The sequence below is a fragment of the Gopherus evgoodei genome, chromosome 6, assembly GCF_007399415.2.
Source record: "Gopherus evgoodei ecotype Sinaloan lineage chromosome 6, rGopEvg1_v1.p, whole genome shotgun sequence".
Taxonomy (NCBI): Eukaryota; Metazoa; Chordata; order Testudines; family Testudinidae; genus Gopherus; species Gopherus evgoodei.
Window position 1 is genome coordinate 74,497,702 of NC_044327.1, and position 12,711 is coordinate 74,510,412.

At 44.9% G+C, this 12,711-nt stretch overlaps 1 protein-coding gene across 1 annotated transcript in view; it reads right to left on the reverse strand.

Annotated features, from left to right (window-relative positions):
- Nucleotides 1-8,723, reverse strand: part of LNPEP (leucyl and cystinyl aminopeptidase) — a 102,413-nt gene extending 93,690 nt beyond the window's left edge. Inside the window, exon 1 of the mRNA XM_030565840.1 lies at nucleotides 8,153-8,723. Within this exon, the coding sequence (XP_030421700.1) occupies nucleotides 8,153-8,171 (19 nt within the window). The 5' untranslated portion in view covers nucleotides 8,172-8,723. The remainder of the gene's footprint in view (nucleotides 1-8,152) is intronic.
- Between the last annotated feature and the right edge of the window lie 3,988 nt (nucleotides 8,724-12,711).

Genomic DNA, 12,711 nt, shown 5'->3' on the forward strand with positions numbered 1-12,711 from the left:
GAAGTGGTGGAACCACTCACTGCTGGGACAAAAACACAAACCACCACAAACACAACACTGCTGAGAACAATCTTGCACTATCAGGATGATGGGCTAATTGATTTAACAGATCTTATCCATACCTTTTATAGGATTCAGTGATACGGTGCTGACAAGTAGACTCCCTTCTGATCCATAATAGACTCATAGGTCAGAAGGGACCAATATGATCATCTAGTCTGACCTCCTGCACAAGGCAGGCCACAGAACCCTACCCATCCACTTTTATAACAACCCCTAACCCAGGACTGAGTTATTGAAATCCTCAAAACTGGTCTGAAGACCTCAAACTGCAGAGAATCCACCAGCAAGCGACCCATGCCCCACGCTGCAGAGGAAGGCGAAAAACCTCCAGGGCCCCTGCCAATCAGCCCTGGAGGAAAATTCCTTCCCGACCCCAAATATGGCGATCAGCTAAACCCTGAGCATGTGGGCACGACTCACCCGCCAGCACCCAAGAAGGAATTCTCTGCAGTAACTCAGTTCCCATCCCATCCAACATCTCCCCGCAAACCACTGGGCAGACTTATCTGGTGATAATCCAAGATCAATTGCCCAAATTAAACTATCCCATCATAACATCCCCTCCATATACTTATCAAGTTTAGTCTTGAAGCCAGATAAGTCTTTTGCCCCCACTACTTCCCTCGGAAGGCTGTTCCAGAACTTCACTCCCCTAATGGTTAGAAACCTTGTTCTAATTTCAAGTCTAAACTTCCTAATATCCAGTTTGTACCCATTCGTCCACGTGCCTACATTAGTACTAAACTTAAATAATTCCTCTCCCTCCCTAACGTTAACCCCCCCCCCGATATATTTATATAGAGCAAGCATATCCCCCCGCAGCCTTCTTTTGGCCAGGCTAAACAAGCCAAGCTCTTTGAGTCTCCTTTCATAAGGCAGGTTTTCCATTCCTCGAATCATCCTAGTAGCCCGTCTCTGGACCTGTTCCAGTTTGAATTCATCCTTCTTGAACATGGGACACCAGAACTGCACACAATATTCCAGATGGGGTCTCACCAGCGCCTTATATAATGGTACTAACACCTCCTTATCCTTGCTGAAAATACCTCGCCTAATGCATCCTAAAATCACATTTGCTTTTTTAACAGCCATATCACATTGGCGGCTCATAGTCATCCTGCTATTGACCAATACCCCAAGGTCCTTCTCCTCCTCCGTCGCTTCCAACTGATGCGTCCCCAACGTATATCTAAAATTCTTATTATTAATCCTTAAGTGCATGACCTTGCACTTTTCACAATTGTATTTCATCCTATTACTCTTACTCCAGTTCACAAAGTGGTCCAGATCTTCCTGAATAGTATCCCTGTCCTTCTCCGTGTTAGCAATACCCCCCAACTTCGTGTCATCCGCAAACTTTATTAGCACATTCCCGCTCTTTGTGCCAAGGTCAGTAATAAAAAGGTTAAATAAGATCGGTCCCAAAACCGATCCTTGAGGGACTCCACTAGTAACCTCCTTCCAGCCTGACAGTTCACCCTTCAATACGACCCGCTGGAGTCTCCCCTTTAACCAGTTCCTTACAACTTTCATATTCATCCCCATCTTTTCCAATTTAACTAACAGTTCCCCATGCGGAACCGTGTCAAACGCCTTACTGAAATCGAGGTAAATTAGATCTACCGCATTTCCTTTATCTAAGTAATCCGTCACCTTCTCAAAGAAGGAGATCAGATTGGTTTGGCACGATCTACCTTTAGTAAATCCATGTTGCAGTTCGTCCCAATTACCATTGACCTCTATGTCCTTGACTACTTTCTCCCTTAAAATTTTTTCCAAGACCTTACACACTACAGACGTCAAGCTAACAGGCCTATAATTACCCAGATCACTTTTCTTCCCTTTCTTAAAAATAGGGACTACGTTAGCAATCCTCCAGTCGTACGGCACAACCCCCGAGTTTATCGATTGCTTAAAAATTCTCGCTAATGGGCTCGCAATTTCACGCGCCAGTTCCTTTAATATCCTCGGATGGAGATTGTCTGGGCCCTCCGATTTTGTCCCATCAAGCTGTTCAAGTTTGGCCTCTACCTCAGATGCGGTAATATCCACCTCCATATCCACATTCCTGTTTATCATCCCTCCATCGCCACTAAACGCCTCACTTGTCTTATTAAAAACTGAGGCAAAGTACTTATTTAGATATTGGGCCATGTCTAGGTTATCCTTAACCTCCATTCCATCCTCAGTGTATAGCGGCCCCACTTTTTTGTTTTCTTCTTATTTATGTGGCTGTAGAACCTTTTACTATTGGTTTTGATTCCCTTTGCAAGGTCCAGTTCAATGAGGCTTTTAGCATTCCTCACTTTATCCCTACATGTTCTGACCTCACCAAGGTAACTTCCTTTGCTAATCCCGCCTTTCTTCCACTCCCTGTAAGCTTTCTGCTTTCTCCTAATCCCCTCTCTGAGTTGCTTGCTCATCCAGTTTGGTCTGCAACTCCTGCCCATGGTTTTTTCCCCGTTTCTTGGGATGCAGGCTTCCGACAATTTCCGCAGCTGCGACTTAAAGTAATTCCAGGCCTCCTCCGCATTTAAATCCACAAGTTCCTCCGTCCAATCCACTTCCTTAACTAATTTCCTTAACTCTTTAAAAGTAGCCCTCGAGAAATCAAAAACCCTAATCCGAGATCTACATTTGTTTATCCTCCCATCTAGTTTGAACTGAATCAGCTCATGATCACTCGAACCAAGGTTATCCCCTACCACCATTTCTTCTACGAGGTCCTCACTGCTCACCAAAACCAAATCTAAAATGGCATCCCCTCTCGTACGTACTTCAACTACTTGATGAAGAAATCCATCCGCTATCACATCCAGAAAAATCTGACCCCTATTATTCTTGCAAGCACTCGTCCTCCAGTCTATATCCGGGAAGTTGAAGTCTCCTATAATCACACATTTCCCCTTTGTGTTTACTTCATTAAAGACATTAAAGAGGTCTCTATCCATATCCAAATCAGATCCCGGCGGTCTATAGCACACCCCAAGCACTATCTCAGGGGAAGCTCTAGTTGCTTTTTTACCCAGTGTGATTTTTGCCCAGACAGACTCTGTCTTATCCATTCCATCGCTTCTTACTTTATTACAGTTAATCTCATCATTGATGTACAAGGCTACTCCACCACCTTTGCCTTTCTTCCTATCTTTTCTAAACAGCACACAGCCTTCAATACCTGTACTCCAGTCATGAGTACTATTCCACCAGGTTTCTGTTATCCCTATGATATCCGGTTTCACTTCCTGCACCAGTAGCTCCAGTTCCTCCATCTTGTTATCTAGGCTCCTCGCATTAATGTACAGACATTTTAATTTTTGGCATTTAGCATCAATGACTTTCTTTCCCCCGTCGTGCACAGACCTTCTACCACCAGCATCACCCGTTAATCTGGTTCCTCCTCCACTATTCCTCCTCGATCAATTCTTTGGTCCACAAGGGTATCCCCTCTCACTTTGTTTACTTCCCTCTCCAGGTTATATTCCGGCATGGAGATCTCTTGGACATCTCCCAACCATCTCTCCGAATTTCCTAGTTTAAAGCTCTCTTGATGAGGTCGGTGAGCCTCCATCCTAGAATTCTGTTTCCCTCCTTACTTAGATGAAGTCCATCCTGAGCGAACAGTTGTCTGTCCGTAAATGCTTCCCAATGACCGTACATCCCAAAGCCCTCCTTGTAACACCAATGCCTGAGCCATCTGTTGATCGCCATAATCTTGTCACTCCTTCGTCGCCCTGCTCTAGGAACCGGCAGAATCCCACTGAAGATCACCTGAGCCTCGATTTCTTTGAGCGTCTTCCCAGTCTGGCATAATCCTCCTTGATACAGTCCAGCGAGTAACTAGCCGTATCATTCGTTCCCACATGAAGGACAATCAACAGATTTTTTCCCCGCTCCTGCAATGATCCTATTCAGCCTCAGGTCCATAGGATAGTGCATAATGCTGACAGAGAAGAATAAGAGTGTTGCAAGAGTGGATTTGTATTTGTATGAAGGGCATGCTCCTGCAACCGAGAATACATTCTGTACCTCTAACAATACCAGTTCCCAAACGGAAGTATTTTTAGAAGTCATAAAACAGCTGAAATAAGTCCATTACCAAATCAACATTTTTCCTACACAAATTTCAGTAGCAAAACTTGCTTATTTCCACTGTCTGCAACTCATTTCACTTTGCTCATCAATTATCCTAATCAGATTTAAATCTTAATTTCTGAGTTTGTTTTGTCAAAAAAATGCACACCATAAATCAAAGGGTTTAACCTTTCTGCTTTTTGGCAGATCTCAACAACAAGCTATTCTTTCTCTAGATACTTGTTTCTTGTTTCAACTCATCTGTTTCAAACAAGTGACATGTAGAAACATTGCAAATATCTCCACTTCTATTTTTCCCCCTCCTTTTCTAAAGGAAACCCTTAATCTATTTATGCTTTCTACATTTTACAGGAAATGTTGAAAAGAGAACCTCTTCAGACACTTCAAACTGAAAGTAAAAACACAAACCTTGCAAGACATTTTGCAATATCATGAAGGAACACACAGGACTATAGAACATATGCCATATGGCCAAGTTCTGCCCCCCTTACTCACTTTGACTAGTACTTACCTCCTCAAGTAATCCTATCAATTTCTAGTGGGACCATCCAGAGGTCACCAAGTCCAGCCCCTGCACTATGGCAGGGTTCAGTACACCTAGGCCATCCATATTCTTAAAACACCTGAACGAAAAGGATTTCGCACTCACATCTCCCTTGCTGCAGATGAAGCCCATTACTTCTTGTCCTACCCTTGACAGACATGGAGAACAATGGATCAAAGTCTTGCTTATGACAAGCCTTAACATATCTGAAGACTTATCAGGTCCCCTCTCAGTTTTCTTTTCTCAAGACTGAGCATGCCCAGTTTATTTAACCTTTCCTCATAGGTCAGGTTTTTTTCTATACCTTATTTTGGTTGCTCTCTTCTGGACTCCTGCCAATTTGTCCACATCTTTCCTAAAGTGTGTCCAGTTGCAGGTGCCACAAGACTCCAACTGAGACCTCACCAGTGCTGAGTAGAACAGGCCAATTATCTCCTGTGTCTTACATACACTCATGTTAATAGATCCCAGAATGATATTAGCCTTTTCCAAAACCGAATGAAATTGATGGTTCATATTCAATTTGTGATCCACTATAAACCCCAATCCTTTTCAGCAGTGATACTGCTTAGCCAGTTACTCCTCATTTTGTATTTGTGCATTAGATTTTTCCTTTCTAAATAGTAATTTGCACTTGTCTTTATTGCATTTAATCTTGGTTGATTTCAGATAAATTCATCACAGTAATCATTAATTTTAATCCTATCAGTCAAAGCACTAGCAACCCTCCCATCTTAGTGTCATCTGGCAATTTTATAAGCTTACTCTTCACTCCCTTATCCAAATCATTAAACAAAAATATTGACTAGTATTGGACTTGGGACAGATCCCTGCAAGATCCCGCTAGATATGCCCTCCCAGTTTGATAGCAAGCCATTGAAAATATCTCTATTTTAAAAGTAGTTATGAGTTGTAAACCCATTTTAGAGTTATTTAATCTAAGCCACATTTCCCTACTTTATGAGAACGTCATGTGGGACCATGTTATAAGCCTTATTTTAAAGAAAAAAGAAAAAACCACATCTATGGCTTTCTTCTCTCTGTGGCCAGTAACCCCCCAAAGGAGAAAGTTAAGAACAAATCACACCAAACCAACAATAAATCCATGCTGGCTATTGCTTATCATCCTTTTACTGTGGAGGTGACTACAAACTGATTGTTCAATACTTGGAAAGATACTGGAACAAATTAGTATTAAAATGAAGATGACAGGTCTATAATTTCCCAGGTCAATACAATATTTACCCTTCTCCAGTCCTCTAGGACTATCCCTTAAATTGTAGTCCAAATTTACAGAAGTACTGCAGTCAGACAAAAACCAGAGACTTATGCAACAGTATGGGCCTTTGAGCACAACTCCTCCATTAGCAGCAGAGACCACTTTTGAGCAGTGTTTCCAGGCCTACCACACCTCTCTGCTGCAGCCTTGGTGAGAAAAGAGCAGAATTCAAACACCGCTCTCCTGCATAACAGTGAAATACTATTAACCCAGACCCCAAAGGCTTTTGGAGTGAGGTTATTAACATGGTGGTACATATTCTCCAATATAAAAGCATGTACTTCTAGATCTTAAGTGATTTCCTTTATTAAAAATACCTCCCATAAACTAGGTTTCTGCTCATAGAGATGTAATCTTTTCCCAGATGTACAAAGAGCACAGAATATAAACTCTTTTGACCGTAATAAGTTCTTAATATATTCTAAGTGACTGCCTACTTTGTTTATATTCTTGCTAAATCCTGGGAAGACTCCTATACTGAACAAGCTTCAATTTACTTAGTGATAAATGCAATAGTGCTTCTTAAACCAACTTTAAAGAGCCATGTCAAAAAGGCAAAACATTTACAAAGTTAAGACTATCACCACTCCTATCTGAACAAGCAAACATGAGGTTCTTTGGAGAAAACCTAGGGTAATACTGGCATGACAAAAATATCTCATTAAGTTGACTAGAAAGGTCCAGTTTTCACTACAAAGGCATTTCTCTGAATTTTGTAGCAGTTACTACATTATGGCTTGACAGATCACTGAGAAACTCAAGTACAATGCAATGAATTCTGGCTGAGTTTCAGCTTTCATTCTTAATTCTTTTACTTGTATAACTTAACTGACCAAGACCCTGACCACATGTCCTTCAGAACCTCTCAGTATTTTTAATAAGTAGTAGTATATTACACTCACTGTCCTGTCCAAATTCTATTTTAGACCTCTACTTTCAAATTCCCTGCAGTTTCAAATGGTTTGGGCAACTTCATGTTCTGCCTTTAGCTGTTGGGAAGTGTTGCTTTTACACAGCTGCTGCATTCCACCCCAGACATGATTGCATTTTAACAATGGATGCAGAAACTCTAGTTGAATCTCACCTTTGTAAGGTAAGAATATACAAATCTTACCTATATGCTTTCAGAGTCTCATCTGAAAGGCAAAGGGAAATGCACAGTACTGCTGAAGCTACATGGAAATAGTTTTGAAAGCCACTCTGTTGTGTGGTTGGGGAGAGGGGAGGAGAGAGCACCTGCCCTTGTTTTCCTATTTCAATCTCTCCTCATTTCTGATTGGCTGTTGACACTAACTCAATCACCAAAGACATTTACATAAACATAGGATCTTGTTCCTTAGTTGCCCTTTGCCTATTCTCCACTGTCTATGCAAGTACTAACTCTAAAGATGAGGGCCACGTTTCTGAGCAAGAGCATTATTTGCCTGTTGTGTGTACCTCAGCGAAGCTCAGATAAGGTTATGTTAGGTCCCTCAGAGGATTACGACAGTGCATGGGAAATAAACAAGAGCACATGCACTCCGCAGAAACAAAGAATCGGGTTCTCGTGTGCTCTAGTAATTAAAACGAAAAAAATTGCAGCAAAACTGCTCCCACATGGGCGGATTTACAATTTTCGATGATCTCTTAGAAGCATTTTTAAGAAGCCTTTAACCCAAGCTCACTGGGCCACACCAGCTTGTGTTTCAGGACAGGTGGTGGTCAGGGAATGAGTGACCAGGCTGCCTTCCACCAGCCCGCAAGGCGAATTCCTGCCAGCTAAAACACTTTCCTCCCTGCCGTGCTGGGCCCAGGATATTAGAGAGGAGGTGGGCGAGGTAAGATCTTCCATCAGACCAAGGAAAGCTATTACCGCCCCCATCTTGTCAAACTTTCTTCAGTGAGTCTTCAGTGTTGCCGTTGAGCTGGCTCCCTGCTCCGCTGCACCCCAAGGCACTGGGCAGGCTGGGGTGCAGGAGCTGTGGGCATGCGTTGGGTGGGTGCTTCCCCCCGCCCGGAGGCCCCTGACCTTGAGCGTGCCCTGTGGGGCCTGCGCACTCAGAGCAGAGGCACGGAGTCAGGGGCTCCCTCCGGCAGGGCCGCGCCCGGGGCCGGGGCAGCTGCCGCCAGCATCAAAGCTGCAGCGAGGAGTCCGCTTGCAGCAGGGCGCGGCCAGTGCCCGCGGCGCCACTCACCGTGGGGGAACGGCTCCATTTTTCCTGCGGGATCCCTCAGCCAGCAGAGCCCAGGCACAGAGGAAGCGAAGGTGGCGCAGAGCAGCAGCGGCTACCGCGCTGCGCCTCCTCAGTGCTGCTGCATGCTGCCGGGGCGGGCGCTCCGCTCAGTCCTGCTGCTGTGGGTCATGCACGAGTCACTGCGGCCGGCAGCTCAAGTGCTGCAGCCCGGCTGGCTGGACCGGGGAGCTCCCCACCCCCTTGCACGGGGCTCCGGCTCGGCTCGGCTCTTCCTAGCAGCTTCGCCTTTGCACCAAGCCCCAAACGACCATTTTCTGCTCCGGCCTCTCTGCTGCTCCGAGCCGAGCCCTCGCTTCCCCCGCCTGGGCTGGGCCTCCGCTTCGCACGGCTCCTCCTCCCTCTGCTGCCTAGCTAAGCTGCCAGGGGCAGGAGGCGGCTGGTTTCTCCTGCCTCAGCTGTGCTCACCCGCAGCTCCGCGCCTTTAACCTCGGCCAGCCCTGAAGGAGCCGCTCTCCCTTTCCTGCCCGCGTGCAGGGGCACTGAAACAGATCTACCCCTCTAAGCGTGGCCTGCCACTCCAGGAGCGCCAACCACCTCTTCCTTGAGCAGCGCAAGCAGGGGGGCTGGAGCCATTGAACCAAACGCCTGTATATGATGGAAGCCACTTCAAACCCAGGGGGTGCAAGAGCACCCCTACTTCCAGCACCTACAAGAATGTGTTTAATACTCCTCAGAACAGCAGCTTTCAACATACCCTAAGGACCTATAAACACTGATGCACGTGCACAGCTTTTACTCACAAAAGCAGTCCCACTGGCTCCAAAGATGTTGACATTAATGTCTGCAGGCTTTGGGGTACAACACACCACTATGGGAACTACTTAACATTTGGGACAGAAGTTGTATCTCCACATCACACAGTTTCAATCACAAGTCTCACTATGTTTGTTTTTCTTAAAGCACTCTCTCTCAAGGCCTGTGATGAAAGCCAAGATTCTCAAGTCATGGGGGGAGGGAACACCCACACCTCGTGGGGGTCAGGGGGAAGCTTGAAGATGTGACATGATACCCTAAAGATCCATGAACCAGAAAAGGCTTTTTGCCCCACCGTTTTTTTTTAATTTAAGCTAATTTATTATTTTTGAATGCTAACTTACGATTCTTAAGCACTTGGGTCAGCAACAGTGAGAAAGTCAAGGAAATCCAATATAATGGAAGTGAAACTACTTGGGAGACTCAGTTACCAGAATTAGAATTTAACATTAGCACTAACTCCTAATCTTGCACAAAGTTCAATAAGTGCTAAAAGCAATTTAAAATATCAATATATAGTTACATCCCATGCAAAAGAGGATACCTCTACCAACATGGGGCCCTGTAACACCAGGCAGTGTTTCCATCCTGACTTAAAATAAAAAGAGATGACTATTGAATCAGCAACACCATTTGTTCTAACAGCTGTAATCTCCCTGGAGGTTTCCTGTGTAAGTACTTATCCTGGGGGACCCAAACATAAATAAACTAAATCAAAATTAATTTCCTGGGCAGCAAACTCTACAGTGTTGGGATGCTACACCATATCAAATGGAGATTACACACAGACCTGTACTACAAATAATTTTGTCTTGGTTGCTCTATCAGTCCTTCCACCATCCCAGCTTCCTCATTGAAACACCTTCTCCTATTATGTTCTGATAGTAGAATAATGCATTCTTCTAAGACAGCTCCTGCTGGAAATTCAAACTAAAAATCCCCATCTAGGCCACCTTTATGGGCATGCTGAACTTTATGCACCTGGATTGTCTGATTGAAGTCAATTTCCCAAGAAGACTGCTCAAGTGCAACATGTGATTGTTTCCAGGTGGTACTAACTTATAGCTGGGCAAATTGGGCTGATAGAGTTTTTAATGTAATGCTTTCTACATCAGTTTTGTTTAGGACAAGGCTAACAAGAAAGCTATCAATTAATTGTGCTTAATTTTTTTGTTCATAAGACTACAATTTCTAGAATATTAAAAAGACAAATCCTATAGGGATCTAAGAAATAGACATTTTGCTTTACTGTAAACTATTTATAGTCTTTGGACTTAGTTCTAGTAATACAGGTGATTAATAAAATTGATGGATGTTAAATTCTGTCCAATATCACATCTTTACTCCAGTTGCCATAGTTTTGTATTATAATTTGAAACATAACCAGGAACTTGTCTTGAATCTGCTCAAAGTCTTAAAATATGTATTTTTAAAAAGCAGCCAGGAATGGTTATATTTGACTTTTGAAAGTATGCTGACCTTTAGGATCACCAAACTCAAAATTTTCTGCTATGATTAGTAAATTTTAAAACATATAAAGCTTAGTATTCCCCTTTTTTAAAACAGTAATTTTTAACACAAAGTGTAGCGATTATCATGGGACAAGGAGAAACAGTATGGTATGTTCACCTTTATTTGGCAGTCTTCGATCTGTCCTAACTTTATAGCTAACTGCCTTCTTCATAGTAGCACAAATAGAAAATGAACGCTGTTTCCTAATAATGCTTGAGACCCTGTATCCCCTGACAGAGCTTCCTTTTGGGATCCAGGAAGTGGGAGGATGGAAGCCCAATCTCTGCTAAAAGACCTAAGGGGAGGACCCACAGGACCTGGTAGCCAAGTGATTCTGGGGGGACAGCTAATGAAATAACAGGAGCAGGAATGTGGTCAAAGGGTTAAACGAAGGGAACCTGACTGGGACATCGAGCAGAGAACCCCGGACAGTACCCACTGCTCCTCGAAGGCATCAAGGGAGCCAGTGGACGCCACCCAGAGGAACTCTGCCTGGATGCATGAATGGACGGAGGATCGGAAATAGGCCCCACAGTCGCAGGAGACACCATCGGCCAACTTCCTCTCCCTGGTTTTATAGATAGTCAACCTCCTCCTGGCCCTGGCTAAAATGGCTAAGAGGTCCTGTGACTTCGTGGGGCCACGGATAGAGAGTGCATAAATAAGAAGGTGAGGGGAAAAGTGCAACCAAAAATCTAAGAGGAGCTGGAATAGGGGCTGCAACCTGGTGCACTCCAGGTAAATGTGCGCCAGGGTCTCCCTCACACCGCAAAAGGGGCAGGTGTCCAGGACAGGTAAACCGCGCCAAATACACTCCCACGTTCACAGCCCTGTGAAGGAGCCACCAACTGATATCCCTGGTGGGCCTCGGTACCAGGGTAGAGTATAGGCTGGCCCACCAGGGTGCCTCACCCTCGAAAGGTGGCAGGAGGTCCCGCCACTTTGTGTCGGGGCAGGACGCGAGGGTGAGGAAGTGAAGGGTGTGGAACACAAGCGTGTATAGCTGTTTCCTTGGTGTGATCTGGAAACGAACCAGCTGCAAGTTGTGCAGCCGGCTCACGATGAAGGGGCAGGGGGGGCGGTTGGGTCCACAGGGCAGGGGCCTGATGAAAAGATCCGGAGGGCCTGGGGTGGAGGCTGGATGGGGCCTTGTAGGACTTAGTCAAGGTAGGCCCTAGCAGCGGGCGACAAAGCGGCTCTCACCTCCTGAAGTACGCACTGGGGAGTACAAGGCCTGGAGAGCTCCATGCGCTGAGCGAGCGTCGGGGGATCCAGCCAGTCTCTGCGGTGGTAATCCAGGAGGTCTCCAACTCTAGTGACTTCTGCCAGGACCAACTTCTGGTGCACCGAGTGGGACTCCGTCACCTGCACATGGAACTGGGGGTTATGTAGCAGGGGCTCCCCTCTGACAGAGCTTCAGAAGTTTCAACTTCAAATACCAGCTTTCAAACATTTTCAAGGAAGCATGATTCAGATGCTGCTGCTTTTTTTTTTTCTGTAAGATGTGAAGTGGTCCAATGGGAAGATTCCCGCTAACTTCTGTTGCATCTGGATTAGGCCCTTTGTACAGCACATTGAAGCAAGCTACCCTGTGATGCAGTTTAAGAGCATTTTAGCTCGGCAGCCTTCAGAGCTCCAAAGTTTTTCAGGGAACGGACTTTCTTCACAGATTTCCTAAGGTGTACCAGGGAGCTCAGCTCCAGACCTGGGGCTCTTCTAAATTATGTTGGCGGCCAAACTGGACAGACTCAAGCAGCATACCACTACCCACCTGCACCTCCTTGATCCTGGGCATGACTCAAACCATTCTGTTTATTCTGTGACATGAATGATCAGTGATATATGTTTCTCTCATTAACCCAAAGAGAGCTTGTATTTAACAGTTAAATTGTTTTATTCATATACTCCATAACTTTAACAGCATAGAAACCAGAGCTGCTGCCTGTTCTGGCCTGCATCCCAGAGCCCCATCATCCAGCATGGAGAATGACCTTTTTTTACCTCAAGTATCAGAGGGTAGCCGTGTTAGTCTGGATCTGTAAAAGCAGCAAAGAATCCTGTGGCACCTTATAGACTAACGTCTGTTAGTCTATAAGGTGCCACAGGATTCTTTGCTTTTTTTACCTCTGCAGTCACATCCTTACACAACAGTAATAGCTGCTTTATATAATTAAGCCATTGTTATACATTATAATTTTACCTCTGTCACACTTCCCTACAACCTGCTCTCCCAT